We start from the raw sequence: 27,560 nt of genomic DNA on the forward strand, positions 1-27,560 counted from the left end.
TGAACTTAATAAATGAGAAGTTTATTGTTGCACAAAATGTACAAAATAACAAGCAGATGGACAGTCCCCTCCCTCCCCTATCCAACTTGCCCATTACTTTCTCCGCCAGTATGAAGTTGAAGAGCTGGAACCTATGACTACAGCAAGTCCAATAGTCCAAGCCAAATGCAAGGTTTCTTAGACACAACACACACCCAATTCAGTCACTGAACATTTGAAAATGAATTAAAAACACTGTATTTACACAATTTTATCTGAAGTTGTACAGCATGCTGTCTATTTATTTATACAGAATATGTTTGTGAACATACCCCTGTATAAAAAATATACTGTCAGATCAAATGAAGTTAAACTAAGGGCTATAGACACCGAAATACAACACTGTATTTGTTGCATCTTAATTTTTAGTAAATAATTTGTTTTTTTTTAAATACTCACTCATTTATGACATGATCTTTCTTTAAAATTGCATCTTACTAAAAGAAACATTCTCTAGTTGACTTTAAGCGCATCAGTTCCATGGCCTTTTAGATGGCTGGTGGAAAATCCTCTGCTATTCACTTATTTACACCAAAACCTTCTACATATTTTCAGCTGGATGCCCTTTGTGTGTGTGTGTGCGTGTGCGTGTGTGTGTTTGTGATTGTGTGTCTATGTGCATGTGTATGTGTGTGTCTGTAAGTGAGTAGAAGTCAGAATGACTAAGTTTCAATTTTCAACCAAAATAAATGTGCCCAAGACTTGAACTTGAGTAGAGTAATAGGCAATGTCATGATCAGATTTAGCAGTATTTCTGATCAATAGGTTTAACACACTATGATTGTATGTTTTAATGTTGTACAGCATGGAGTTTGTTGTTAAGTGGCTGATTATTAGGGATCTGTAGTTCGCTCAATATGTAATGGACCCCTGATAAACTCCAGGTCCTCAGATGAGATGGTTGCAGAGAAAGTAGCTAGAGTGCTGAGTGTAATGTGAGTGGCTTCTGAAATAGAGTTTCATGGCTTTCTTTGAATTCCTTCTCACACAGTTTGCTGAAGCAGAACGATTCCTAATTCAGTGCCTAGCATGTACATCTTACTAAGGCCTTTGTTTTGTTCATGAAATGTTCACTGTTCGTTCTATATTGGCACAAAACAGCTTATTCTACACTGCTTCTGCAGTCGTTCTTTTATTTCAGTATTGCTGTACAGCACTAGTGAGTAAGTCAAACAAAAATACTTAACCTGTGCTTTTCAAATATATACAGCAATGCAAATCTTTTGTTTTATAGATACTGAGTTCTGCAGATATAGCATGGCATGATTCACAAATTAATTTCGTAACTGAAACTTGGAAAGGGAGCGCAGTATTAAAATACTCCTGCAGAATACAATGGAAGTAGATGAAGAAGAGTGTGCCTTAAAAATCTGATGGAAGTTGAATTGAAGTTAGCGGCACTATACACACTATACACTATACAATGTGAAGCAATTTTCAAAATCTTTAAAATTATTAAGGGGATTATCTATGTGCAAAAATAATCTGCAGAAGTACATCGTTATATGGACCTTATTTGTTGTTTTTGTTTCTTATCGTAGGGCTTTAATATATGCATTTGTTTTCCTTAAATCTTTTCATCTGGTAAGCCATGGTTCTGTTTCAGCTTTTTTATTTTAATATACCTACATATATATATATTTTTCTATAATCTCTTTTCGTGTTTTTACAAAAAATCAAAGACATGATGAACAACTGACAATATATTATATACTTTTTTCCATTTTTCCCTATTTAACTTTTGAAATTGAAATTGATTTTGCATTTCATTCATGTAAACAAACAGGTTTCTGAGGGTATCACCCTAAAACTTCCAGCCTTCATACTTTGTTCTCTGTCAGCAACTTCCTTCTTCATCTGTTTCTCTTTCTCTTTCTCATACCCACTCGATTTCATCCCTTTCTCTCTAGGCATCTCCCTCATTGAAGCAGAGCGCGGATTTGTTTCGAGGTGCTGTCATCATTTAGATGTCTTGTTGTATACCTTAGAAAGGAGAGTTAAATGTTTTTTCTCGTACAATGTCATTTTAGAAGCCGCATCATTTGTGGGACATAAAGTACTCTCACAATAATATTTAAAAAGAATGTTTCTGTTATTCTGAGTACTTTTTTTAGCAGCTAAAAAAGTACATATTGTACACACATGATCCATACACTCCTACTCACCTCAGTGCATTCAACAGTCCCTCCACACTGTTTGAAGGCTGCTCTTTCAACACCTTAATGCAGCCCTTCATCTGCTCAACACACACACACACACACACATGCAAGAACACACACACACACACACACACACACACACACACACACACACACACACACACTGCATTAGAGAAAGGTCAACTCCTTCTGATCCTGACTCCTACTGTGACAAAGAGCACACCTATCCGCCCTGTATAACCAATTCTGACACACACAGAGTTAATCTGTTAACCCACAATGACTATGAAAATACGCTGTTAGGAATAGAGCATTTTGATAGTTAAGGGTTCCGGCCTTCCTAAAAGTGTTTTTCCCAAAACCTTGTCTAAAATGGAAATCCACTGATCTTTGGTTCCACATCAAAAATTTTTGTTGGTTTTCACAAAACTGAAAAAAAAAGTCTTACGTCAATCTTGGAGGTTTTAGCGAAGGCACCCACGGGGTGAACGTGATCGTAGAGGATAATGACGCCCACCATAACACGCATGCAGAACAACATAGTGTCTGTGTTAGTGAAACGGCACCGGTATTCCCTAGATACACAAAACAAAAATCAAATCAAAGCTGCTTCATCATAATACTTTAATTCATTTTTTCTGACCAGCACAAAATCTTATCTAAACAGTCAGTGGCTATGCTATGTTACAAATTTTATCATAATAAATGTGTCAGTAAGAGGATACATTTTCTGTTCAAGTGGATCTATACAACAGGTTTTTGTACATGATAATTGGAGAGTTGTCTAAAATGAATTCTGTTTTCAAGAAATAATAAATAAGTTGTGGATGAAAAACATTATAGCATTATATATTTATAAAGCTATATACAAGAGGTTTATTGCTGTTGATGTGGCTAACTAAATGTATTGCTATCAGCTAGCAACCGTTAACAGTACTTGTTAGTTATCTACTGTAGAATAAACCAACATTTTAATGTAATTCACTAAAACCCATTCTCGAAGCAACATTAGTTTGAATTCTGATGAGCAGTTAGCTTTCACAAATTCCTTTCTATTTTATAGCTTTTACAATGACTTGTAAAAGTATTTCCATTCACTCACTCACTCATTTTCTATCACTTATCCGAACTACCTCAGGTCACGGGGAGCCTGTGCCTATTTCAGGTGTCATCGGGCATCAAGGCAGGATACACCCTGGACGGAGTGCGAACCCATCGCAGGGCACACACACACACTCTCATTCACTCACGCAATCACACACTACGGACAATTTTCCAGAGATGCCATTCAACCTACCATGCATGTCTTTGGACTGGGGGAGGAAACCAGAGTACCCGGAGGAAACCCCCGAGGCACAGGGAGAACATGCAAACTCCACACACAAGGCAGAGGCGGGAATCGAACCCCCAACCCTGGATGTGTGAGGCGAACGTGCTAACCACTAAGCCACCGTGCCCCTAAAGTATATCCACTTTAACTTAATTTACAGCCAAGGATTGAAATGGACTTCATTTGGGATTATTATGACATGAATTTAGACAAAACAGCAAAAAATATTGAAGTATGGTCAAAAGGCATGTTGGAGAAATTGGAAAAATATTCTCTGGTTTGATGAAACCAACATTTTTGACCTGGGCACAAAGCACTATGTATAATTCTCACATTAAAGCATGGTGGTGGTAGCATGCATTTCGAGATGCTTTTCAAATGCAGGACCTAGGAACTGGTCAGGGTTTGTGGGAGAAAAAGATGGGTTCTTGCAATCCGAAAAAAAAAAAATAAATTAGAACATGATTTTTTTTAAATAAAAGGCCCACTCGAAAGCTCAATCCTCAATCGGACTGAGAATGTGGCAAAACTTAAACGTTGCAGTTTATGTACAATCTTCATCCAGTCTGACAGAGCTTGAAACATTTCAGCATTCAAATCTGATAGAGACTTATACTAGAGGTAATTCTAATTGCAGCCAAATATGGTTAGATTTATCTTTTTATTGATATGAGAGTGTGAATTCTCATTCATTCTACAAACATCTGATAGTTTTGTTTAATTAAACATTCTCACAATAAAATAATTGCACCATATAATCATGTCTAACATTTGTTAGTTACAGTATACTACATAAATCAAACAGTAATAAAAGTTTTTGGTGCTAAAAAAAATGATGCTGTTCCAATATAATTCTGTTAATTATTTCCAATAATTGTTGAATTATGTCATCATCCTGGTCATGCCAAGCTCATTTATTAATATTTACATTTTTTCTGATAGTCTTGCTAATGTGGTTGAAGTTCTTTATCTTTCCTTTTCTAACCAAAACAATACATGAACTGAGGAATATTTCTGAAGAATAACTTACGGAGTTTCCAACATGACCCGGCACACGCAGGCCATAGTGCTCAGGCAATCTGTGGTGTCTTCAATAGGCAAAGTCTTGTTCTAAAATATACATTTCATGGTTAATGTAATACCAGTGAAAGTCTCCAGGGGGTCTTTCTTTAAATACACCAATCTTAAAGATTTTTCTGTATATACTGTTCAAGTTATTAATCTAGAGCAGCTTTATACTTGCCTCTGACACAAACTTAGTTGTGGCATTGCTCAAGGTTTTCAGCATGGGTGTCGCTTCCGCATAAAACAGAGACATCCGATTGGCCATTTCATTATTGACTTCATTCTCTGCCTCTAACTGCAGAAGATAAAAATATTAATTTGCTCAGACAGTGAATGTGTGTGTATGTGCATAATAACATGTCCAAACTTCAGGCTGAATGTTTATTTGGCACAGCACCTGCTGATTGTTCAGTCGATTCCTACTTATGGTCCTCCTGTAGTAACTGAAGTCATTCTGAATGGCTGGATTTGTCATCTAAGAATACAGGACAACTTGTTCAGAACATTGTGTTAATCACACAACCTGTTGTTATGACATAGAATTGGTTATTTGTTCCACAACACATCAACTTTCACATCATCGACAATGCACACAGAGTGAACAGGGTGCTGTGAATCAATCTCACCTTTAGCTCATCAAAGCTAAGAGTGAAGTGCAGGATCTCTGCAAACTGCTTAGCCAGAGCCTGTTCTCTCTCCAGGTGCTGCATTGGAGCATATGGTGGGCTCGTCAGTGCTTCTAACAGGCTGCGCAAGGCATTTTCTGGAACAATGACAACACACAATAAGACAATATTGCCCAGAAAGAGAGCGAGAGAGCGAGAGTTCTGTTGCTATGCATTTTAACACATGTGTATGAGAGTGATCTAAGATTCTTAGGATTCAGATTGTTAGTCAGTTTGACTTTAGCAGAATCTTTAGATCTTAACCTAACCTAAAATCTTTAACTTTCTGCCATATTGACACATGGTCTGTCCATTAATGTCTTTAGCATGCTTTAGCATGTCTCAAGAGAAGCCATCCCTTCTTCTCATGAAATATGCAGCAGCACTTCTATAAATAACAAGCCAATATGTTTATCTGGAGATCTGATGTGAAACTTAAAACCTACTGATCCGTTATCTGGATACAAGAGATGGACATTATGAAGACATGGATATGTTGAAAAGCATGCTTGTTTTTTATTCCTGGAGTCTTCATTTCATTGATTTGGTGTGTGTTAAGTTTCTCCTGAGTCCGGTGCATTCCCTTGACACAGATTTAGTGCTGCATTACTGGCTCGTCAGCATAGCGAAAGAAGAAGTGATGAGATATTAGCTTCTGAATCTGCTAAATTCTCATCCTCCCATACACAGGTCATGGAAGCTCTGCATCCTTTACACTCTCCCGGATGCGGTAGCCATGGCGACGCTTCTGTGAAAAATCTTTCATCTGCACCAGAGGGAAGGCACATGCTGCTAGAGTCTTCACACAATGCTGTCTTGGCTTGAGTGGTGGCCACATCATGTTATCCTACTTGTCCTTTCACATCTAAAAAATGGCAAAAAAATCTGGACATCCACTCACCTAACCTGAGTGAAAATTCATAGAAACGCTTTAGCTTGGCCACCAGGGGGCACACAGCATTCCAGGCTTTCTCCTGAAGCTGGAGGTCATTGGGGTTCTGAATAGCCTGGGGAAAAAAAAAACAAACACAAAAAAAATTAAGAACAAATGTCTGTAATAGACGTGTTAGAATTGACAAACCACTGTAGATAAACAGAGTTGAAAGACAGAATGAAAGACATCAACACTGATCCTTTCTTCTTTCTGTAAATTTGCTTACACTGGCTGCAAGCTTTGATCTACAGGAGCTGTGAGTTTTCACAGCTGAATAAACCCCATGTACCCATTGGTACTATGCAAACCTATGCAACCAAACCTACAAAGCCAACCTGTTAGAAAAATATTTATTCATAAAGCAGAAGTAATTATTAGCTTTCCAGTTGGCTGAAAGACTGAGAAAGGTTTACTCTTGGGGACATGCTCATACCTCTCTTATCTCTTGCCCCGCTCCGCTGTAGGACTGTAACTCTGCTAGGATACCATGAGCCTCCTCCAGGACGGCACTGACTTGATTCCAAACGGCCGTCTCTGCCTCTGTGGGCTGGGCATCTGCACATCAAACATGGTCCCAATGGTGTCAATTTATGGATGCCAATGTAGATTAAAGTCAAACACATCCAATGTTCTTTTGGATTATTTATCACCTCTGTCAGACACAGCCTTGTATATGTTCCTTTCTCCTTGGACGCCAATAATTTAGAGTTTAATTGGCCTGGTATTCACATTACTATTGATTAACAGAACTGGCAGTAAACCAAGTACCACACCCAGTTCCTGGCCATGATGGAAGATACTTCATACTACGGTGGTATTATTACTTTATCGCCTCAGACAGACTGCTCTGTCCAAAGACATTGAGATAGAGTTTTTTTTTTAAAACCGCATGGATTAGTTTGGTAATAACTCTGGTGTTTAAATACATTAGGAGGATTTAGAGTTTATTAGAGTATCTTGTGGGATTTGATGTGGTTGAAATAACATTCAGCAAATTGAATGTGTAGATATGCTTGAGATTCTGAGCTTGGTGTGACTTCCAATCCTTTGTAACTAGAAGTGGAATCAAATGTTGGTTATGTTTTATATGTATTTTAGCCTAGTAAATAGTCAGCTGCTTCAAAACAGCCCACAAATGGCTTAACATGTGCAAGATCACTCAAGATTTCTCAAGTCAAGAGGCTTTTATTGTCATTTCAACCGCACATAGCTAGCGTAGTACACAGTGAAATAAAACAACGTTCCTTCAGGACCATTGTGCTGTGTTGTACAGAACTAAGAGCCAAGTATATTAACCTAGTTCTACAAGTTCTACATAACATGCATTTCTAATACTATCTCTCTCCATACAGAGACCTATGTCCTTGTCATCTAAAATTAGATAAAAAGTAGTTATCAAAATGAAAAAATACGCTGAATCTATTTTACTTGCTTATTCATTTGCTTATATGATTGTGCCATATTTACTAGAAGAGAACTAAAATTCCTGAATTAAACTATTAGTTTCTTTATTTTTGGCCACATAAATAGGCCATTTTTTTTCTTTTTATCTTAACTGATGTTTGTTGAGGATCCCCATTCTGAAAGACGTGATCACTGGTTAGGACTCTGGACTGTTAGTGAGTTTAATCTGAAAATGTGAGGCGTTGTGTTCTGGGGGAAACAAATTGTCTCACATTTGTAACATAATTAGGATTGGGATGGGATGGCCCTGGTATTATTTGAAGATTTGATTATATTACCTGTACATGGTTTCACATTGGAATTTGTCAGTTGTCAGCTAATGAATGCTGTCAAAACTACGGATCGGAAGCTGTCATATGACAGCAGTGAATTGTTCCTTCAGTGGCCGAATCACAGCAATTTTGAGAAAGGAAATCAAGAACTGTGACAGAAAAGGACACTCCTAGAAGCATCAGAAATTGTAAAGTACAGAGCAGAACAGGCTGCTGTCCATGTTCTTTTTTAAAAGTGCTTTATGGTTATTTAGATACTAAATAACCATGATACAAACCCCTATCTCACCTGCACTATTAAACAGTAATTTACTTTGTGTTCAAGTGATTAAGGCCGTGTCATTATGCATTACTTCATTACAGCTGACTAGTTGCAGAGTGTTATTTGGATAGCAGCCTGTCTGAGCTCATTGTGCACATAGAGTTATTGAAACACCAGAGAGGAAATGTTAAAGTGGAGCTGGTAAAGGACTGGAGGTTTCAGAAAAGAAGGAGCTATTTGGAAAGGATAAGAGTTAGAAAAGTGAAGAGAGAAATGGAAATTCCCACTTCCTCAGTTCATACATATTAACATGCTTTCTTCTCTCGCTCATTCAGTCACACCACCTTGCCAACCGCACACAAACACACAAGCAAAAAAAATAAAATAAAATGGGTAGATGCACAGTCAGAGAACTGAGAAGAAAGTAGGTAAAGTATATATATATATATAAAAACTACATATAATTTTAATATACACATGGCTTTACTAAGATATTGCAAAGGATTCATGCTAGACCCAGAAATGGGGGAAAAAACAAGGTCACTGTTGAAGGTCCCTGTACATTGAATGGGAGCAATTTATATAAAAATAGAGCAAAAGAGGAAATGAAAGCCACAATGGACGCAAATGGGGATGAGCAGAGCTAAGAAAATAAAGAAACAAAACTCAAAAAATAAGAAGCTGATGAGCTCACGTTCAAAGTCAAGGAAAACTATTGGGCCATGCTCAAGTTCGGCGCAAGCCAGCACTTTCAGGAGATTCCCCATGAGCCCCCTGGAACAGAAAGAAGGGAGACGTGTGGGTGATGGAAGGTCATGGAGATTTGTGTGGTGTGTGTGTATACAGATATGTGTGACATCAGGGGCATGTACCAGGCGTAGGGTGTGGATGGAATGGATTAAAACGTGTTGACATAGACCGGGAATACTGGAGTGTTTGGTGTGATGTCATGGTGTAAAAAGTAAAACTCTTTTCCCCTGCTTCATTCTTATTTCTCAATGCAGGCACCCACAGAACCTCCTCCAATCCATCCATTCTCCCACCTCAGCACATCCACCCTGATCTCTCACACACACTGAGACATAACACACCACACAGCAACAAGCACTTACTTTCAAAGTCCAGAAAAAAATGTGGACAGTTCTCTAAATCCTTGCCAAGGACCTTAATGAGGTTCCCCATGGCTGGCAAACCTATGCAAGGGAGACAACAGATGCATACAGTACAATGCAACATCACCTGTTTTATCACAAAATCAGTTCAGAAGTTCATAACTTGTGTAAAAGCCATACCACATTCTGTTTGGTCAAATATACGTTTAAGTTTGGAAACGTGGGAATTTTAAAAGCATATCATTTTTAATAATACATGAATATAACTCTTTGATCTGGATCTTTAGACTTATTTATATATATGCATATGTCAATTGCTGTTGACAAGGTTCACTCGTAAATGGTAATGTGACAGTATTCAATGTACAGTATAAAGGTCATAGAAATAATCAGTGTGACATCACAGAGACCTATCCAATAAGACCTATCCAATATCCACTTAGGTTTGATTCGCAGTATGTTCATGCAATTGTAAGGCATTGCATTTATCATTCAGTGAAGTGATGAGGATGTCCAGATTTTAACCGTGTTAACACTCTAGAAAAAAAAAACAGCTTATAGTTTCCAGCATGTGTCATATTTTTCTAGAACCTGCTAAAATGGTGCACGATACCTTGCTACAACGTTCTTTTCTTTTCTAGCAACAGTAGCAGCTATCTAGCTAATTGCAAACAGTGACGCGTGCACCCTACAGTTAAAACACTATAAGATGTTATGAGCACAAAATCTGATTCAATAAAACAAGTTTAAAATCAGTTTATAATCTAAAATTGATTCCAAGCTTGAATATATCTGTGCACTGTTTAGAGTCCCAACATATGCATATTTCATTGCCCAGTTTCTGCTCTCAGTATGATCAAAACTACTGAAAATATATGACCTTATAAAATACAGTAAGTCTATCACATGTGTTCCAATAATTCCACATACAAATATTCATAAAAGTAGACCAGTTACAAAATCAGTCCCATTTTTTGCACAATATGACATGGACTCGTGCTACTGCCTAATAACCGTAGCTTATATTAAAATCATTAAAAATCCTTTACAAATGATATTTGGTCAAATTCATTTATAACACTCCACAACCACCCTAATTATTTTAATGAACTGTATGTGATTCCATTTGATATTCCCATTGGCTCTCGTGTTTAATATGAGCATTACCAGATCCCTATAAACTTTAAGGTTATGCAAAATAATGTACAGCATATAAAATGATAATTAGGGGAGAGCAGGTTACTGATGATGTGGGTCAATGTACGATTAGGAGTGTCATAATAAGGCGATTTGTAGATATATATGTTAATGTCAATACATTAATACAAATCATCATTATTATATGCATTATATTATTTGTCTACAGTATATTAATTGTATTTTTAAAATGATTTATAAATAATTCAATAGACCAACAAGGGCATTTGTTCATAATTCTGATACCTTAAAATAGTCTTTATTTACATCATCACCATTCACCATTTACTCACAACAGTAGGCCTATATCTGAATCAAAATCATATTCTACTGTAGTAGATTTGGTTACTGAATCCTGAATTATCAGCATTATGAATTGAGCATTATAGCATGTGGTTTGCACGCCTATGTGCTACGTACTGTAAAAATATAATCTAACCCACTAGTCATGAAGTATCCACTAAATATTTTATGTTTAATCACTATGTGTAATCATCATGACTATTAAACATGAATACTTGTGCGTCTCAAGAAGATTCTACAGATGAACTGAGGTAACTGGTATCAGGTATCTGAGATGAACCATATGTATATAAATATCATTAGCAAACAGAGATTTATCGCATCGCTGTACTGCCTCCACTTAAAAAGTGAACGACTGAAAATAAACGCCTGACGTGTTAAGACTTCTTTCACAAATATGATCTGAAATGGCAGATAGCCTTACGCTCTGCATCAAATGGTGATGCAGTGTGTGGTTAAAGGCGTGCGCACACACACACACACACACACACACACACACACACACACACACACACACACACACACAGTACAGAGATAGCATTTCCCAGCCGGTTTATCACTGCCCGTCTCCTGGCAACTAGCCTTATAGCTCTGTTTCCATGGCTGGATTGCTCGCTCTGCTTTCTCCCCCTCCCTCTTTGCAAGCTGAGACTTTCATCAGCCACAATCTTCCTCATTTTCGCCTGTGCTTATTACAAGGAATGGAGCGCATGTGGTAGCGTGTACCTGGCTGGTGCTACATATACTATTCACTTATTTAATGGATACCGTGTTTATCTATGTTTGTTCAAACTGTTTGATCATTTCATTTCAAATTTTAACTAAAAATGCCCAATGTATTTGTATTTACATTCATTGTTCAAATTAGTGATATAGGTAATAGTACAGATGCTTTTTTGATTAATTGCTTTTTAGATGCAATTAATTATTTTTTTGATTAATATTTCTTTAGGTCGAAATTACATAATAATCTCTACATAATAATCATAAGGATAATCTCTGTGATATAATTAATTTTCATGTATGTGGCAAAATTGTTTGCAGCATTGCTTCACTTAAAGGTGCAACATCCACCACTCAAACCGAGCCTCACAGAAGTCTTTTAATGTCAACTCTGACGCTTCTGTGTGATCGAGAAAATTTCTCAGATAACTGACAGCATTAATGCAGCTGCACTAAACCATAAAATGGACATCATGACAGTTACTGTTGTTATCACCTACCAGCCAACATACGCTTGCCTTCTCCCACCTTTCTTTGTTTTTTTCTAGTTCAATCTTGTAACACTGCTGTGCCTTTTCCTCCTCTGGACACTGAAGTGTTCCTCAGATCAGCAGAATCAGGCTGTGTGCTGTGTGTCTGTACAAGAACTGTGCACTTGTGCCGAAGCAGTTCTGCACTCAGCATGACGCTGTTCTTTTCACACTTCTCTTTTTCTGACTTCTATTTGAAGGAACATTGTGTGTGTGTGTGTGTGTGTGTGTGTGTGTGCGTGCGTGTGCATGCGTGTGTATGTGTTTGTGTGTGTGTGCGTGTATGGGTGTGAGTGTGTGTGACAGATAGATATGTTACTTTTTGGTCCTGTGTGAACAAAGAGTGTGGGCTACAGAGGATGCCCTAAACTAGGCTTGGGGTTTAGTAGCTATGTTAACGCTTTAGCAGCAGCTTCCTGTGGACAAAAAAGTTAGACAGAACTCTGGCATTGTTTAAGCTTCCTCAAAACAAACAAACAAAAAAAAACCCACTTAAATCTCACCATTTTTTCACATCTTTTTCTTTAGATGATTTATCTTTTTTATACTTGGCTTGTATATAATACAATGAAAGGATAAATCATTAATGCAAGCTATGCATGGCATGAAGTGTCAGCCCCCAGCAGATAGCTCTGTGGGTACGGATTGTTCAAGTGGAAAGGCTCTAAACCTTCATCTATAAGAATGGCTCATATACAGCCCTTGCTAAATGAATAAATATAAATGGTTGGCACCGCATAGCTGCATTCAAATATATTGAGTGGTGAGAGAGAAAGGTTGTGGCTTGTAAAGAGGAAGTAAGACTTGCAGTTACAGGTCTGTTGAAGAAAAATGAAAATGCCTTTTGCTTCACGCGTGTTTAAGACTCAAACCTAACCAAAAATGTGCCCAAACCCGTGCACATTACTCTAACCATGCTGTGGTTTATACACCGGCATATTACATATCTATTAATATTCAGTACATGGTCACAAACTGCACTACATTGCAAGTGACTTATATTTTAGCAAGTGCAGACTATGGGAATATAGTCAAATCTAATATTTTTCACTGTAAGATTACAGTAAACCGAATACATGATCATTAAATATCATGGTACAGTATAAGTGCACTATAGGTCTATAAATATTCTGTTCATGATTGCAGATGTTCCTACACTGTGAAGGAATGACATTTTTGAAAATGTATATATTTTGAATGCAGCCAAATAAATCTAGTATTTCCTATTATAACATTATAATAAACCAAATACATGCTTATAAAAGCAATTTTAATTTCAAACTTGAAATAAACTACACAACCAGTGTAGATAATGCCAATGACTGCATAGTTACAGAAGGTTGCACAGGCCACAGCTGGCCAGTTTCATACTCGTACCTTTGCTTGAGATTTTCCTCAAAGAGCACTTTACTGCATCCACTGGGGGCCTGACTGCTCCTCTGCCAGTATCACAGCATCAGCATCCACCACCTGAAGAAGAGAACGGAAGATGTTGTTCTTGCTGCTGTTCTTTTCAGAAAATTGATTGGAAAAAGAGGGTAAACAAGCAAGAAGAGTGCTAGTTCTCATTGCTGTGTACTGCCGAGATACAGGGTGCTATAACAGTGACTAACTGAAGTGCAACACATATGCAACTATCTTTGTGAGGACCTACCACTGAGATAATTGTCTCTCTATGATCTATATAATTACAGTATTTAAAAGACAAGTTGGTGTTATTCTTCACAGGACCCTGCAACCACAAAATTTGTTCTTATTATCACACATTTGGTCTCTTTAGTGCATTCTAACCCACATATTTGTCTGTTGTTGTCACTGTGAATATTTCTGTTAAGACATCATTTTTTTTAAGACTTTTTGTTTTGTTGCATACGTGTGATTATGCGATTCTTATAGAAGTGACATTTCTTATAATGGTGGCTTTTGACCAATGTATAAACTCAAATGAATATTCAGTATTGACAAGTAGAAGCTTTCAGTTACTATAGACAGATGGTGTATTTGTTGTGTTGAAAGAAAAATGAGCTTTTAAGTCGTAGCTTCTCAATTAACAAAATGCTACTGGATTATAGCCCAGAGCAGTTTGTTGATAATGGAGACATAAAGTTGGCAAGAAATGTCTTAGATTTTCTAGTGTATAGTTTACTGGCAGTTTTGTGAACACATCTCACTAAAAGCATCTTCTCTAAATTCTGCAGCTCCATCCAACTGTATATACATGCATATAAGTGTTATTATTGATTATTGCATGTCACGGTTGCATGATGTTTAGGAAACCTTTCAGCAGTCTTCAATCACTGTAGTGTATAGTTCCAGTGGGAAATCCAACCTAAAACAACACAACAAAATTCCCAGAAATTTACTGGGCTAATAAATTCTCGAAGGACATGAAACAACGCTTTGTTTGTTTTACTATACAGTATCAACTCAAAGACCCTTCCAACATGTCTGATTGGACAGACAGATATCAGAAGTTTTTTTTATGATTGCCCTTAAACGTTCAAAGCTTATCAGATATTATGCAAATTTATCTGCTGTGTTTCTAACAAAAGTGGATATGAATAGTACTTGAAAATCCTCTCAGATATCATTAAGTTAGCTGCCTTGTAAAGATTATAAACCCTTAAAATTTCTAAGAAATCTTCTTTGCTACATCCCTGGTCTCTATTTTTAAGTCTAGTCTAAACTGAATAGTGCGATCTTTTCTGGCAAGCAAAAAACGGCAAAAGCCATAGCAACGCTAAATAGCACACCTTATTTGTTCATTGTGAATAATGTATTCATACCCATTTACATCCCTAGCATAAACTAGACGCTAACCTCTGTATAAACCAACTGTTAACATACTATTAGGGCTCTTGGGTTTGTGACAGAATTGAACTGTTATCTGTAAAATTTAGCTAAATAAAACACACAACACACACACACACACACACACACACACACACACACACAAAGACACACAAACACAAAGTCTAGAAGCAGCCTACTAGCAGTCTAGTATCACTAGAAGCAGCCAAAAAGCTTGATGCATAATGCAGCAGTGTCCACTCCATAAATCCAGAAAGAATATTCATTGCAGCAAACAAAGAGCTCTGCTTGTTACGATGGCTTATGGGCGACCTGCAGTCCTGCTGATCACTGGACGACACAAGTGCTTCACATGATCTACAGTCCCGATTCAGCATTATCATTAACATGAACCATTATCACTATACCATGAGTGACAGAAATAGAGCAGTGTGTTTTGGGGTGATAGGGGGACGCGCTGTATATTTACTGGATGTAAAAAATGTCTCTTTTGTTTATGTCTAACACATCATGTCTAAGTTTTTTTTTCTAAGGTGTTTGAAATGCCAGACTGTAAAGAGTTTAGTTCCTTTATTCCCTGATGGATTTACAGTAAGTGTATTGACTGGACTGTGTTCTTAATACATTTCAAGGGCTATACAGGGTCATCAGAGGTCAAAAGATGCCTTTGAGTGCTTGAGTTGTACACAGATCAAATGTTATGGGGCTTGACAGTGAACTGCTTAATGGGTCAGAGCCACAAATGATTAAATATAGACCAGCTAGGATTTTTTATGATGTGGGATGGATGATATAGCAAGGTCAGTCATTTCACCTCTGATATTGACAATAATCACCTCAATATTCCAATAAATTCTGGTCAGAGCATTAAGGTTAGACCTGAGACACAAGCACTGTAATGACCAACCTTCTGTGAAATGTTCAGTCCTCAGCTTTAATTAGATTTCTTGTGTCTTTGTGCAGAGCAATACAGTCTCTTTGTCTTTGATTTTAGAATTTTTAGCGCCACCTAGAGAGACTTTATCTACAGAGTGTACAAGTGTACAATTGTGTACAAGTGCTCTATCAATGTAAAATGGTGAACACTTGAGGTACATTTCCCACTTGGAGCTCAATCATGGGACCTCTGTTGCAAACATGGACAATAAGCACTAAAGTGTAAGGCTTCTGATTTAGCTAGCTAGCACTTGACAGTGATAAAAGTAAACTTTCAATATTTTCTTCAGCAGTAAATAAGAAAATTAGCATCAGTACATTTTGATTTCTTTTTTGGAATCTTCTCACAGCCACACTGAACACATGCTCATTTAAATGCACAAACGAGAAAGAAAAAGTGTATACTGTATGATGTTTGTCTCTTTCTGTTGCTCTAAAGCATGCATTTCTGCTGAGCAATCTATAACCGACTTTCATTCTTAACTTGCTCAGTAATATTACTGAGGAAGTAGCTAATTTCAAAACAACTGTCATTCTTATTATTTATATTCCATATTTTGTAAATCTTGCATTTTTTTAAATAGCACTATGGTATCTACAGTGCTCTGAAAATATATTTCCCCCTTCTGAATTCCTTTGTTTTTGCAAACTTGTCATAGAATGGTTTCAGATTTTCATACAAAAAGTAAAATAAGACAATAAGAATATGGGAATCACAAAGCACATTTATTAAATAATCATTTTAGCAACCAAATGCTTCATCTGTCTTTCACAACAGAAAGAGAATTTTGGCCCCTTATTATTGCAGATTGCTTCAATTTAGCCACATTGGTGGCACTTTTTTAAAGGATGAAATGCCTGCTTAAGGATCTGCCACAGCATCTTAATGGGGTTCAAATCAGGACTTGACAAGGCAACTACAAATCCTTAATTTTGTTTCTTATGAGTCTCTCAGAGGTAAAGTTACTCTTTTGTTTTAGATTGTTGTCTTGATGTATAACCCAATTGTGTTTAAGCTTCAGATCTCAGACTGATAACCTTCAGGTTATCATTGTCCTTCTGCATTTTCTTGTAGAACAGAGTTCATGGTTCCAATGATTATGTCAATTTGGCTCGGCCCTGAAGCAGCAAAACATCCTCAGACCACTACATTATCACCACCGTATCTAATTCCTGATATAGACCAAAGTTTTACAGAAATCCCATGGAACATTATCTAAAAGGCTTAGTGGTCATCAAGGCAAGTGTGAGACAAACCTTATTTTCTTCTTGGTTAGCAGTATTTTTTACCCTGCAGCTCTCCCAGCTCTCCACATTATTTTTGCCAGACTCATGAATACTAAGGCAAGTGAGACATGCAGGTCCTTATATGTTCCTCTGGGTTCTTTTGTTACTTCCTAAATGAATTGTCAGTGTGCACTTTCTAAAAACATTTTGTGCTGTTCCATGTTTTCTCCATTTGGTGTTTATGACCCTCATTGCTGTTGAAGAGCCTTAAAAATGTATTTTAATTTTTTCCAGCATAGTTGGAAACTGAAACCATTAAAAGTTCATATTGCTGAAAGGGTACTATTTAAGTGACCTTTAGATTTAATAGGTGTGTGTCTGTGTACAGTATGTGTGTGTGTGTAAAATCTAACTGATTATTAGTCTTATTAGTCTTATTAGTCACATTAAGGTAATTGGTTGCTTGTCTAACTTGGGGGGCAATTACATTTTTACACAGGGCCAGTTAGTGTTGAATTATTTTTTTCCTTGAATTATTAAAATAATTATTTCAAAATTATATTTTTACTTTAGTCAGGATGTCTTTTTATTGTATTCTTTTTTCTGAAATCTGAAACATTTACTTGTCACCTATGCAAAAATATTAGAACTCAAGAAGGGGCACATTTTTCATGGCACTGTACACCTCCATCCACTTGCCATATCAAAGACTCACACACTTCACACACTAAAAGATGCAATTTATATATATTTTTTACCTGTCTTGGTATTTGTACATTTATTTTTCTGGAAAATAATGAAACACAGAATGTTGAAATTAGGAGTGAATTATGCCTGGTTGTTTATTTTCTTCTTTCACATATGTTCTCACATTAATCCTTGGCAGTCAGAGAGGTGTGTTTCTGTTTCTGTGAGTGAGAAAGGTGCTGCTGCTGATGTTTTTTCTTCTTTTGCTATAATCTTTTGGGTGTAAGGAGAACACATATCCCTTGGACATTCGCATTGGTCGATGTGCTGTGGATGGAACATTAGCTTAGCGCAGTGGGCAGTGGGAGGGAGTTTAGTGCAGACAAAGAGCTCAGCTCTGCATATGATGGGAAATGGCAATGTCGGGACTAGACTGACTGGTAATGTGATGCTATGGGCCTGAGACGCCCCGGCATCATCCTCAGTGAATTCTAGCACTAGGAAGAATCGTGTGAGGGGGACAGGAAGGTAGGGGGAGTTTGTACTTTGCACCCCTCCCCCATGCTCTCTCCAGCCTAAGTGTCTGTGATCAAAGAATGGAGCTGTGTGAAAAAAAGACAATTGCTGATCAACATTAAGGGTTAAGCTTGAAATGGTTTTTGTTTGTTTTTTTTTTCATTTGATGTTTTAACTCATTTCGTTTATTCGTTCATTGGGTTTCATTGTTTTTGGAGTATCTGAATGTATTAGTGCCATGCATCTTTTTCTTATGATATAACATGCATAATTAACAAAGCAGAATGAAACCCTCTGTTTTGTCTCAGTGGATTACTGGAAGAGTTTAGCTTGTATGCCTGGTATTCACACGTTACATGTTAGCTGTTAAAAGAGTGTGATGAAGTCTTAAAGCTTCTGCTACAGTTTTGCATTTTTAAAGATCAAATTATTTCTGGGGAATTTTTTTATTTTGGTGAGGATCCATTTTTGGTGAAAACATTATGTCTCATTATGCAAAAAATAAAAAATAAAAAAATAAAAAAATAAATAAACACACCTTATGAACAAATTGATTTGATTGGGCAGAAGATACTGATTAATTGTATACTGTATCACAGCAGATCTGATCATGGTTCTGGCTGCAAGTCAAATCACAGGTTTACATTAATGCTATATTATATTTATATTAATTTAATTCTTTCTGTAGGACAGAACAGCTCACTCAGATGACTCCTGTTACTATAGAGCTACTTTGATGAGCTGATCAAACTGGATTAAAAACCGTTTCATTGTTTTATATAACCAAGAAATAAATAATACTTTTTTTTTTTTTTTATTTAACCTTAATGGAGGAGTTTTCGATATCTATGCTTTGTAATGTCCAGTAAGCTTCTTAATAACATGACATGGCTGTGCTTTTTGTCTTATTCAAGAAGGAATAAGACAGGTTGGTGAGGTTGGTTTATGACTTTATAATTTCCTTAATGAGGTATAACAGGAACAACATTTTCTTGTGCATGTTCCACAACATTAAATGTGACTATTATAGGCTAAAAGTAATTCTGTAATAAATTGTCATATTGCATGGTATAAGAGGAAAAACATCACTATGGGAAATTGGATAATAGGGGAAATAACATAGCAGTAATAGCGTATCACAGAACCCTGGCTTTTTCGTTATTTTCTTATTAAATCATGCTTCATAATGTTTTAATTTGATCTTGAACAACATCAATGAGTTTGAGATACATCAAAATATGAAGGACCATGATATGCCTAAATTGTAAAATTCACAGTTCTGAATTTTGCTGCAAAATATCATGAGCGTGTTATTTGTCATCTAACAATTACTAACAAATACTAACAACGTTACAAACTCCTGGTCCACCGAATATCTCTCTTCTGTCCAATCCAAATCAATTTTTATTCTCTCCCTTTCCTTTTGACAAAGCGCAGTTGCTCAAGGTCACCAGTTAAATCAACAGTCTATATATAGCAACATGTCTTGTCTCATTGACAAAAGCTTCTCTCCTTGCGCCTTTCAATAAGAAACTGGTTTACGCTGAGTCTGAAAATAAAGAGAATGGGTAATATATGAAAGTTTTTGTATGTAAGCGGATAAGAGAAAGAAAGTTGATATCTTCAACATCTGTTATTGACATATTGCCATGACCCATATAAAAGCATGCTGGTTAATCTCAAAGTGCATCTTTGAGTCTGTTGATCTCTTTGAGACTTGTTTGGATCTGTGCCAGTAGCTTGTTGTTTAATCCACTGCACGCTTATCCGATACTGAGGTGCCAAGGCTGTCAGGCTGCCCCCAGTGCCTACCGCTTGGCTGCCCGTGGCCACAGAGAGAGATGGATGATGAGAGATGAGAGGAGATGAGAAGCTCTGTGCTAAGGCAGTCCTGCTGGGACTTGTGATCTAAAATTCCCTCCAACCCAAACATTTTCATACAGAGAAAGCACTTCAGATTAGTTTCATCTAACCCTTGAGCAATGACAGAGATAATAAATATGTTAATATGAGCACACCAGAGTGTTTAAAATAGCATGTAAATTAGTTTGTGCTGTTGCTGTTAGTCTGGAAACCTGAATGTCTGAAGTGGCTTCATTTTTTCTTCTCACATGTATGACTTTTGTATGAAAGTGTTTATGTCTCCTGCCCGTTTTTTGCTAATTATCTTACCCTCAGTAAGAATACAATATTATATTTAAATTTATATTTAAATGATCATGTAAATATGATCAAATTGGTCTGATGGGTCCAAAGGTTTTTATTCTTTTTTTTAATTACAGCTCACTCAAATGATTGAATGTGCTTTTTTCTATAGAGCTGCATAAAAGTGTCTTCATCGGTATAATATATGGTTTTCTCCCTTCCTTAATTGCTAATTGTATTATCCTTATAATAATATTACAAGGTTATATATGTACATCTCTTGTTGTTCAGTATGGACCACATCACATGAATACATGAATCATTTTATACAGTTGATGATGCATGAAACAACTATTAACGTCCTAAAATTCCAATCCTCACTTTTTTCTGACTTAGATTAATGTAATTATTCTTTATTTTCTATATGCTGATAAATGTATAATTTTGGAAATGGAGTTAAAGAAGTTTAAGTTTGAAACAAGTCCGGTCTCCTGTATCATCACGAGCTGTTGGTAAATGTGTGCCTTCAGCATGGTGCAATCGCACAGTGCACTTTTGCTCTCTTGCTATCAGACATAGCCATTTTTAGCTCTTCCTGTAAAAGTGTCTCTCTTCTCAGACCTGCTCTTTGTGCTTTGTCCAAGTGTGTTGCGTTCTGAAACAAAGCTCCTTGCCAAAGATTGACAGCTCAATGTCAGGAGCGAAAAACTAAAAAAAAATGTTTTGATCATTCAGAGTTGATCATTCTATGGTAATAAAAAAATGATTTCCATATTAACATAAGTGACATTTGCACTACTTCCACAAGAGTTTCAAGAGGCTTAATGCCATGTATCAGTCTAATGATCGACTGAAACTGTAAAAGCTTTACTTATGCACTTTTATATCCCTTAAGCCTGAACATTAATTGGCCATTTCTGTTAAAGTAATTAAGTTTAGTGTGGTGTGAAATGCCATATAATGGTTCAGTTATGTTTTTAGCCATTTAATTCAACTTACTGCCATTTAGCAAATTCAAGATGATGCTTGTTTGTTTGTTATAGCTTTACATGTAATGTGATCAAAAAAGGTTAGAATGAATACAACAGATGATTCACACCAAAATTTCTACTGATATGCCGTTACTCTGGGCAGCTCTTTTTGTTATTTTAAGCATCCAGCTGTGAATACAGAAAATTTATACTGCTGACATGACTTCCCTCAGCAGTGTGTATTTGACAGTATTCACCTACAGTACTGTATGTGAACTGGGTAGTCAGAATTGTATTACTAGAGTGTGCTAAACAGGAGTTTGGGTTTCTATTATGGGGTTTTATGCTTAATTTTTCATATGTCCATTATACTACTTGTGTATTATAATATGTTTTAGTTTGAATCTTTTATAAATCTATCATTCTTGTATAGTATGGTGTGTGTAATGTGCTTGGACTCATTACAGGATCTTGACCCAATTTGAGCTGTATAGTGATGAACATATATTAGTGCTTCTGATAACCTGGAATGTACAGTATCTCACAAAAGTGAGTACACCCCTCACATTTCAGCAAATTTTATTATATTTTCTCAAGGGACAAAACTATAGCAATGAAAATTGGATATACTTATGGTAGCCAATGTGCTGCTTGTATTGCAGTATAGATTTACTGTCCTCTAAATATAACTCAACATCCAGCCATTATTGTCTAAATAACTGGCAACAAAAGTGAGCACACACTAAGTAAACATGTCAAAACTGTGTCCAAAGTGTCAATATTTAGTGTGAGCAGCACAGTTGTCAACCATTGCCTTAATCCTCCTGAGCATGGAATTCACCAGAGGTGCATAGGATGTTGCTGGGATCCTCTTCCACTCCTCCATAATGACATCACAGAGCTGCTAGATGTTAGACACATGAAGCTTCTCCACCTTCTGTTTGAGGATGCCCCAAAAGTTGACCAATAGGGTTCAAGTCTGGAGACATACTTGGCCACTCCATCAGCTTCACCTTCATCTTCCTCAGCATGGCATTCGTCATCTTGGTGGTGTGTTTGGGGTCATTATCAAGTTGGAAAGCTGCAGTTCAGCCCATAGTGATCAGTGATCAGGGCATAGTGATCTGCTTAAGAATGTTACTGTACATATTGGAATCCATGTTTCCCTCAATAAAGCACAGCTCACCAGTCCCAGCAGCACTCATGCTGCCCCAGACCATGATGCTACCACCACCCTGCTTGACTGTAGGCCAGACACAATTTTCTTGGTACTCCTCACCAGGGTGTTACCACACGTGCTGGACCCCATCTGAGCCAAACAAGTTTATCTTAGTCTTATCAGACCACAGGACATTGTTCTAGAAATTCATGATCTTGTGATCTTGTGAAGCTTTCTTGTGAGCCAGCTTCAGCTTTTCTTGGACAATGGCAATGCAAACCGACTTGTTGCAGTGTGCGACATATGGTCTGAGCACTGACAAGCTGACCTTACTTTCTACAATTTCTAAAACAATGCTGGAAGCACTAGAATGTGCACTAGAATCTATTTTTTGGATTTTTCTATTTAACCTTTGGACCTGACGCACAGCACAAGGACTCAACTGCTTCGATCAACCCTTGCAAGGCTTGTTCTGAGTGAAACCCATCTTGGAAAACCTTTGTATGACCCTGGCCACTGTACTGTAACTTAGTTTCAGGGTGTTACCGATCTTCTTATAGCCTAGAATTGCTCTCAAAGCATCAAATTGCTCAAATTGCTAACTGCTCTAATACAAGATACACAAATTGTATGGTCCTGTCAGACAGACAAAGACATGAACATGATGAATAGGACATGTGGCTTTGCATGGTTATACAATGTACAGCTGTTATCACTTAGGGTGTACTCACTTTTGTTGCCAGCTATTTTTACAATAATGGCTGTATGTTAAGTCATTTTCAGAGGACAGTAAATCTATACCACTATACAAGCAGCACATTGACTACTCTAAATATATCCAAATTTAATTTTTATAGCATTGTCTCTTGAGAAGATATACGAAAATAGTTGCTGAAATGTGAGGGGTGTACTCACGTTTGTGAGATACTGCATGTGCTTTCCTTTGCATATTCTGAACACACACATACACACACACACACATACACACACACACGTCCACATTGCAGCAGTGACAGTCAAAGCTGATCTCAAGGTTACTACAGATCCCTTGACATCCCCCACTGCATCCACCCCCAACTTGCTCTCTAGATTCTCACCCTCTATAACTGCCAAGCTCATGCTCTCTGCAGAGGGGCAGTTGAGAAGACCAGGAACCACTGTTCAGCACATCTTCTCTAAACCGAGAACACACGGCACAACATGTCCTTTGTGCAGTAAACAGCACACTCAAAATCCATCTTAGTCTAGCGCTACAAAGCCCACTGGGCCTGTTCTCTCTGATGCCCTCTAAAACAATCCCATTCAGCCAAACATAGTAATCCAGATCATCTACTTCTTCAATGACATAGGAGGTGATAAACACTTTAATATGAACAGGAGAGAGATCAGACTTGTGACAGTACAGTTCTGACAGTAACCATAACATCACTGCCATTGTGGAGTTCAACATCTTAAACAATCTTTGGGTAAACGTTTCTTTGCCTTAATGGTCATTTGATTAACTAGCTTCTGCTGACTGCAAGGAAATTATTAAACAAAATGTAGGTTAATCAAATTTCTTTTTTTTTTTTTTGCCTACGGTAACACTGAGAAGATATCATGTATATCATGGTACACTTTGGGTGCAATGATGCCTCACAGCTCCAGTCCAATCCTGAGCTCAGGTTACTCTCTGTGTGGAACTTCTCTCTTTCTACATGGGTTAAATACAAGTTCTCTTGTTTCCTCCCATCTCCAAAAAAGACGTGGCAATATGCATTGACCACACTACATTGCACCTAGGTGTAAATGTGTGTATGTGTGATGTGTGGCCATATTTAAATTTACATTTACGGCATTTGGCAAATGCCCTTATTCAGAGTGACTGGTGTCCAATCCAGGTTGGATTCCCTGAAATCCACTGCCATCCTGACTAAGATAAAATAGTTACTGAATATCAAAAGATGAATGAATAATGATTAAAATCTGCTTGGTGGTAAAATTAAAGAACTGACTAGTAGCATTGCTTCATCTTCACTATCTGCTGTATCTTTATGAGGATTGTAGTTGGTCCAGAGCCTCTTGGGAAACCTGAACACAAGGTGAGAGTACACACATGTGTACAGTACATGTAAAAATACATCTATGGGCAATTTAAAGTAGCCTGTCCATGTCCTGGTGTGTATTTGGGAGGTTGGAAAAAATCAGTATAAACCAAACAGATGAACCACATGAAACGACACACAGATACTTTCATTTAGGACTGAATCCCTGAGATGGGACCGTCCAAATCTACCTGTTGTGCTTCCAGGACATTTTTAATAAACTAAAATTTCCAGTAAATTTTGCAATTAAACAAGGCCCCAGTCCACATTTTCTTCCAAAGTTATCAATGAATGTTAAATGACATCGGACAGTGTCTAATTTGGCTCTGCATCCATTTCCTCCAACAGCATCATGCTATAATATGAGGTAAAGATTTCTCTATCACATATGTCCATGACACAAATACAGGATAATGATAGCTTGCATACCCTCCATATGAAGTGTTGTTAAGTGTGTTGTTTAAAATGTAGCATTATATGACATATGAGCAATGGCTATTGTGGTTTCGTCCTCTCCACATTCACTCACAAGATTTATTGTACATTTTTGCATCTCTTCGCTTTTATTAACCTGACTCTAAGTACATACACACAGTACAGACGTCTGTTAACATGTATGTATTTTGTGTCACTTTCTGCATATTTTAAATTGTGCATATTGCTACATTGCTTACAGTATATCTATTGTCACATACTCTATATCACTGCACCTCTTAGCTAACATGTATCTGATCCTCAGCACTACACAATATACCGAATTTCATATGAATCACATATATAAGACTGACAAAGAGTAATAATAATTATAAAGGGGAAAAGATGTTTAAAATATGAATTTTACTTCATATCACACCAAAATCGTTTGTTCAGAAGAAAATAAAATGTGGGATATTAAAAAACTGCTACATTGAATGGACTTAGTTAATACTTAATGAAAGGTGTCTCTTTTTTGAATAACTAAAACAGTTATGTGATAAGAATACCTGTGTCTCAAACTGGACTGTGATAATTACATGATAATTAACAATGAAACAACTTGAAGTGAATAGAGAATGCAGGTAAAATGAGCAGAATAGAAGGAGAAGTGCAGGCAGACATGTTTCCATGGGCGAAGGGGAGAGATTTGGGGTAAGAAAGCTACATCATCTGCAACAGCCAATCCGGACGCTCTTATAAAATGTTCAAAGGGAGTGTCCTAGCAACAGACGAGTAAATATCTGTTCTTTTCATTTTGTATATTTGGGGGAATTTTCCCTTGAGACAGTTTGCTTCTTATGTTAACATATTTCCTATTAGTATCTATTTGATCCCTGAGATCCAGATAAAATAAATGCATGTATTTTTAGTATCATTGACTAACAGATATCGATACATACCGCCTACATATCTACTAACTATGCTGATTTTATAGCCTATATTTAAGATGCAATTGATAAGGTTACAATTGTGAATTTCTTCACATCTACATTAATAAAAAAATGCATTTAATATAAATTCTCTGTTAGATTTATTACACACCTGGGAATCTGTTCATGGGGCTTTAGGGAAAAGCACACATTATTTGCACATCATGAAAGGCCTGGCTTTGAGACTTCCAGCCAAAACCCATCATATTCTCTTGTTGTGCCACTTCATTAGCACATCTAGTCCTTTTCTCTTCTGTGGTTTGAATAAACCACAGCTACAGTACCAGGGAAGTGAGAAAAAAAAGGAGTGGTTAAATTCTTCATTCACCATCTCATTCATTTTTTTCCCTTTTTTTCTCTTTTTTTTTGCTTTTTATATGTTTCCATCCCTATTGCAAAGCTGGATTTAGGTAGGTGTGAGAATGCATAGGATTAAAACACACACACCGACACACAAGCTAATTAGCGCTGCATGCTCTGCATGCCAATCTAAATGTCACGTGAGCCGTAAAATGTCATTTCTAACAAAGGTAGGATGAGGTACTCACTGAATAACTGCAGGGAGAAATGGTTGCCATTTGTAAAAGAAAATAGCTGACATGCAGTACAGACCGTCTGTTGTTATGGGAACTGTTGGTTTCACTTCACTTTTAGCATCTTTATGTGCTTTATTTTTTTATTTTATATCGCTGAAAATAAAAGTATATCTTATTATATTAAAGGATAACTGCAAGAGTGTGTATGTATAGCATCAGTACACAGCAGGCTTTGCTGAGCTTTTGTATGTGTGTGTGTATGTGTGTGTCTGTGTGTGTGCATGCATGTATGTGTTAAAATGTCTATTTGCAATACTACAACGCACTGCTGAGAAAGAGGACGAGTCCTGTCTGACTGATCTCTTGCCTAGAGAAGTAGCACACCCCTCAGTTATGCTATCTGTCTCTTCCTCTGTCCCTCCCTCTCTCTTTCCACCAGCATAATTCTCTAAAGTCTGGCTGAAGAGGATGCCGGCATGGCAACCAGAGCAGCTGCCATCCCTTGCCATGTGCTACCTTCTACTCTCATTTACAGCTTTTAGCAGCAGCTAAAATCATACCAAGTGAATTAAAGAACAAGACACAAATGAGGAAGAGACAGAAGAGACAGAGGAACTGAAAATGGAGAAAGAGCATTAGTGATGCTGCTTACCGGCAAGAAGGGTTACAGGGAGGCAGCGGTGCTCCTGCTCTGTCTTCAGACAAAAAGAAATAGGTGACCAAATGGGAAAACAGAGAAGTTAATGGATCAGAGCAGACCCCTGTTAGGAGAATACAAAGGAAGAGTGTGAGGGGTGAAGAAACAGCACTCCTTTCACTTCCCCTGTGAGCTGCTGTGTGGACTTCCCCGAACGCACGACTAGAGTCAACCTCACCACACGCTTTGTGTGTGTGCGTGTGTGTGAAATGTGTGTGTCAGTCCCTGCCTGCCTCTGGCTTGCTCATTCGCTTGTCCTGCTCAGTTACAGAATGCTCTCTCTCGCTCTGACTCTCTCTGCACTCAAGACTCTCTGCTTAGCAGCTGAAA

General features: G+C 37.3%; 1 protein-coding gene across 8 annotated transcripts; it reads right to left on the reverse strand.

Moving 5' to 3' along the window:
- fam49al (family with sequence similarity 49 member A, like) lies at positions 1–27,542 on the reverse strand. 8 transcript variants are annotated; one of them, XM_060897191.1, is made up of 12 exons: positions 27,186–27,542; positions 13,433–13,525; positions 9,303–9,383; positions 6,626–6,747; positions 6,160–6,265; positions 5,220–5,356; positions 4,991–5,068; positions 4,772–4,888; positions 4,559–4,638; positions 2,647–2,773; positions 2,205–2,275; positions 1–2,022 (listed from the first exon to the last, which is right to left on the reverse strand). In XM_060897191.1, the coding sequence occupies exons 3-12, from the start codon at positions 9,370–9,372 to the stop codon at positions 1,959–1,961; spliced, it is 972 nt and encodes a 323-aa protein (XP_060753174.1). In that variant the 5' UTR covers positions 9,373–9,383; positions 13,433–13,525; positions 27,186–27,542; the 3' UTR covers positions 1–1,958. The 8 variants fall into 8 exon arrangements, with proteins under 8 accessions (XP_060753174.1, XP_060753171.1, XP_060753175.1 ...); XM_060897188.1 differs by lacking the exon at positions 9,303–9,383 and adding an exon at positions 8,885–8,964 and having other exon boundaries at positions 27,186–27,538; XM_060897192.1 differs by lacking the exons at positions 13,433–13,525; positions 27,186–27,542 and adding an exon at positions 12,054–12,239.
- Positions 27,543–27,560: the final 18 nt, after the last annotated feature.

The sequence above is a fragment of the Tachysurus vachellii genome, chromosome 21 (assembly GCF_030014155.1).
Source record: "Tachysurus vachellii isolate PV-2020 chromosome 21, HZAU_Pvac_v1, whole genome shotgun sequence".
NCBI lineage: Eukaryota > Metazoa > Chordata > Actinopteri > Siluriformes > Bagridae > Tachysurus > Tachysurus vachellii.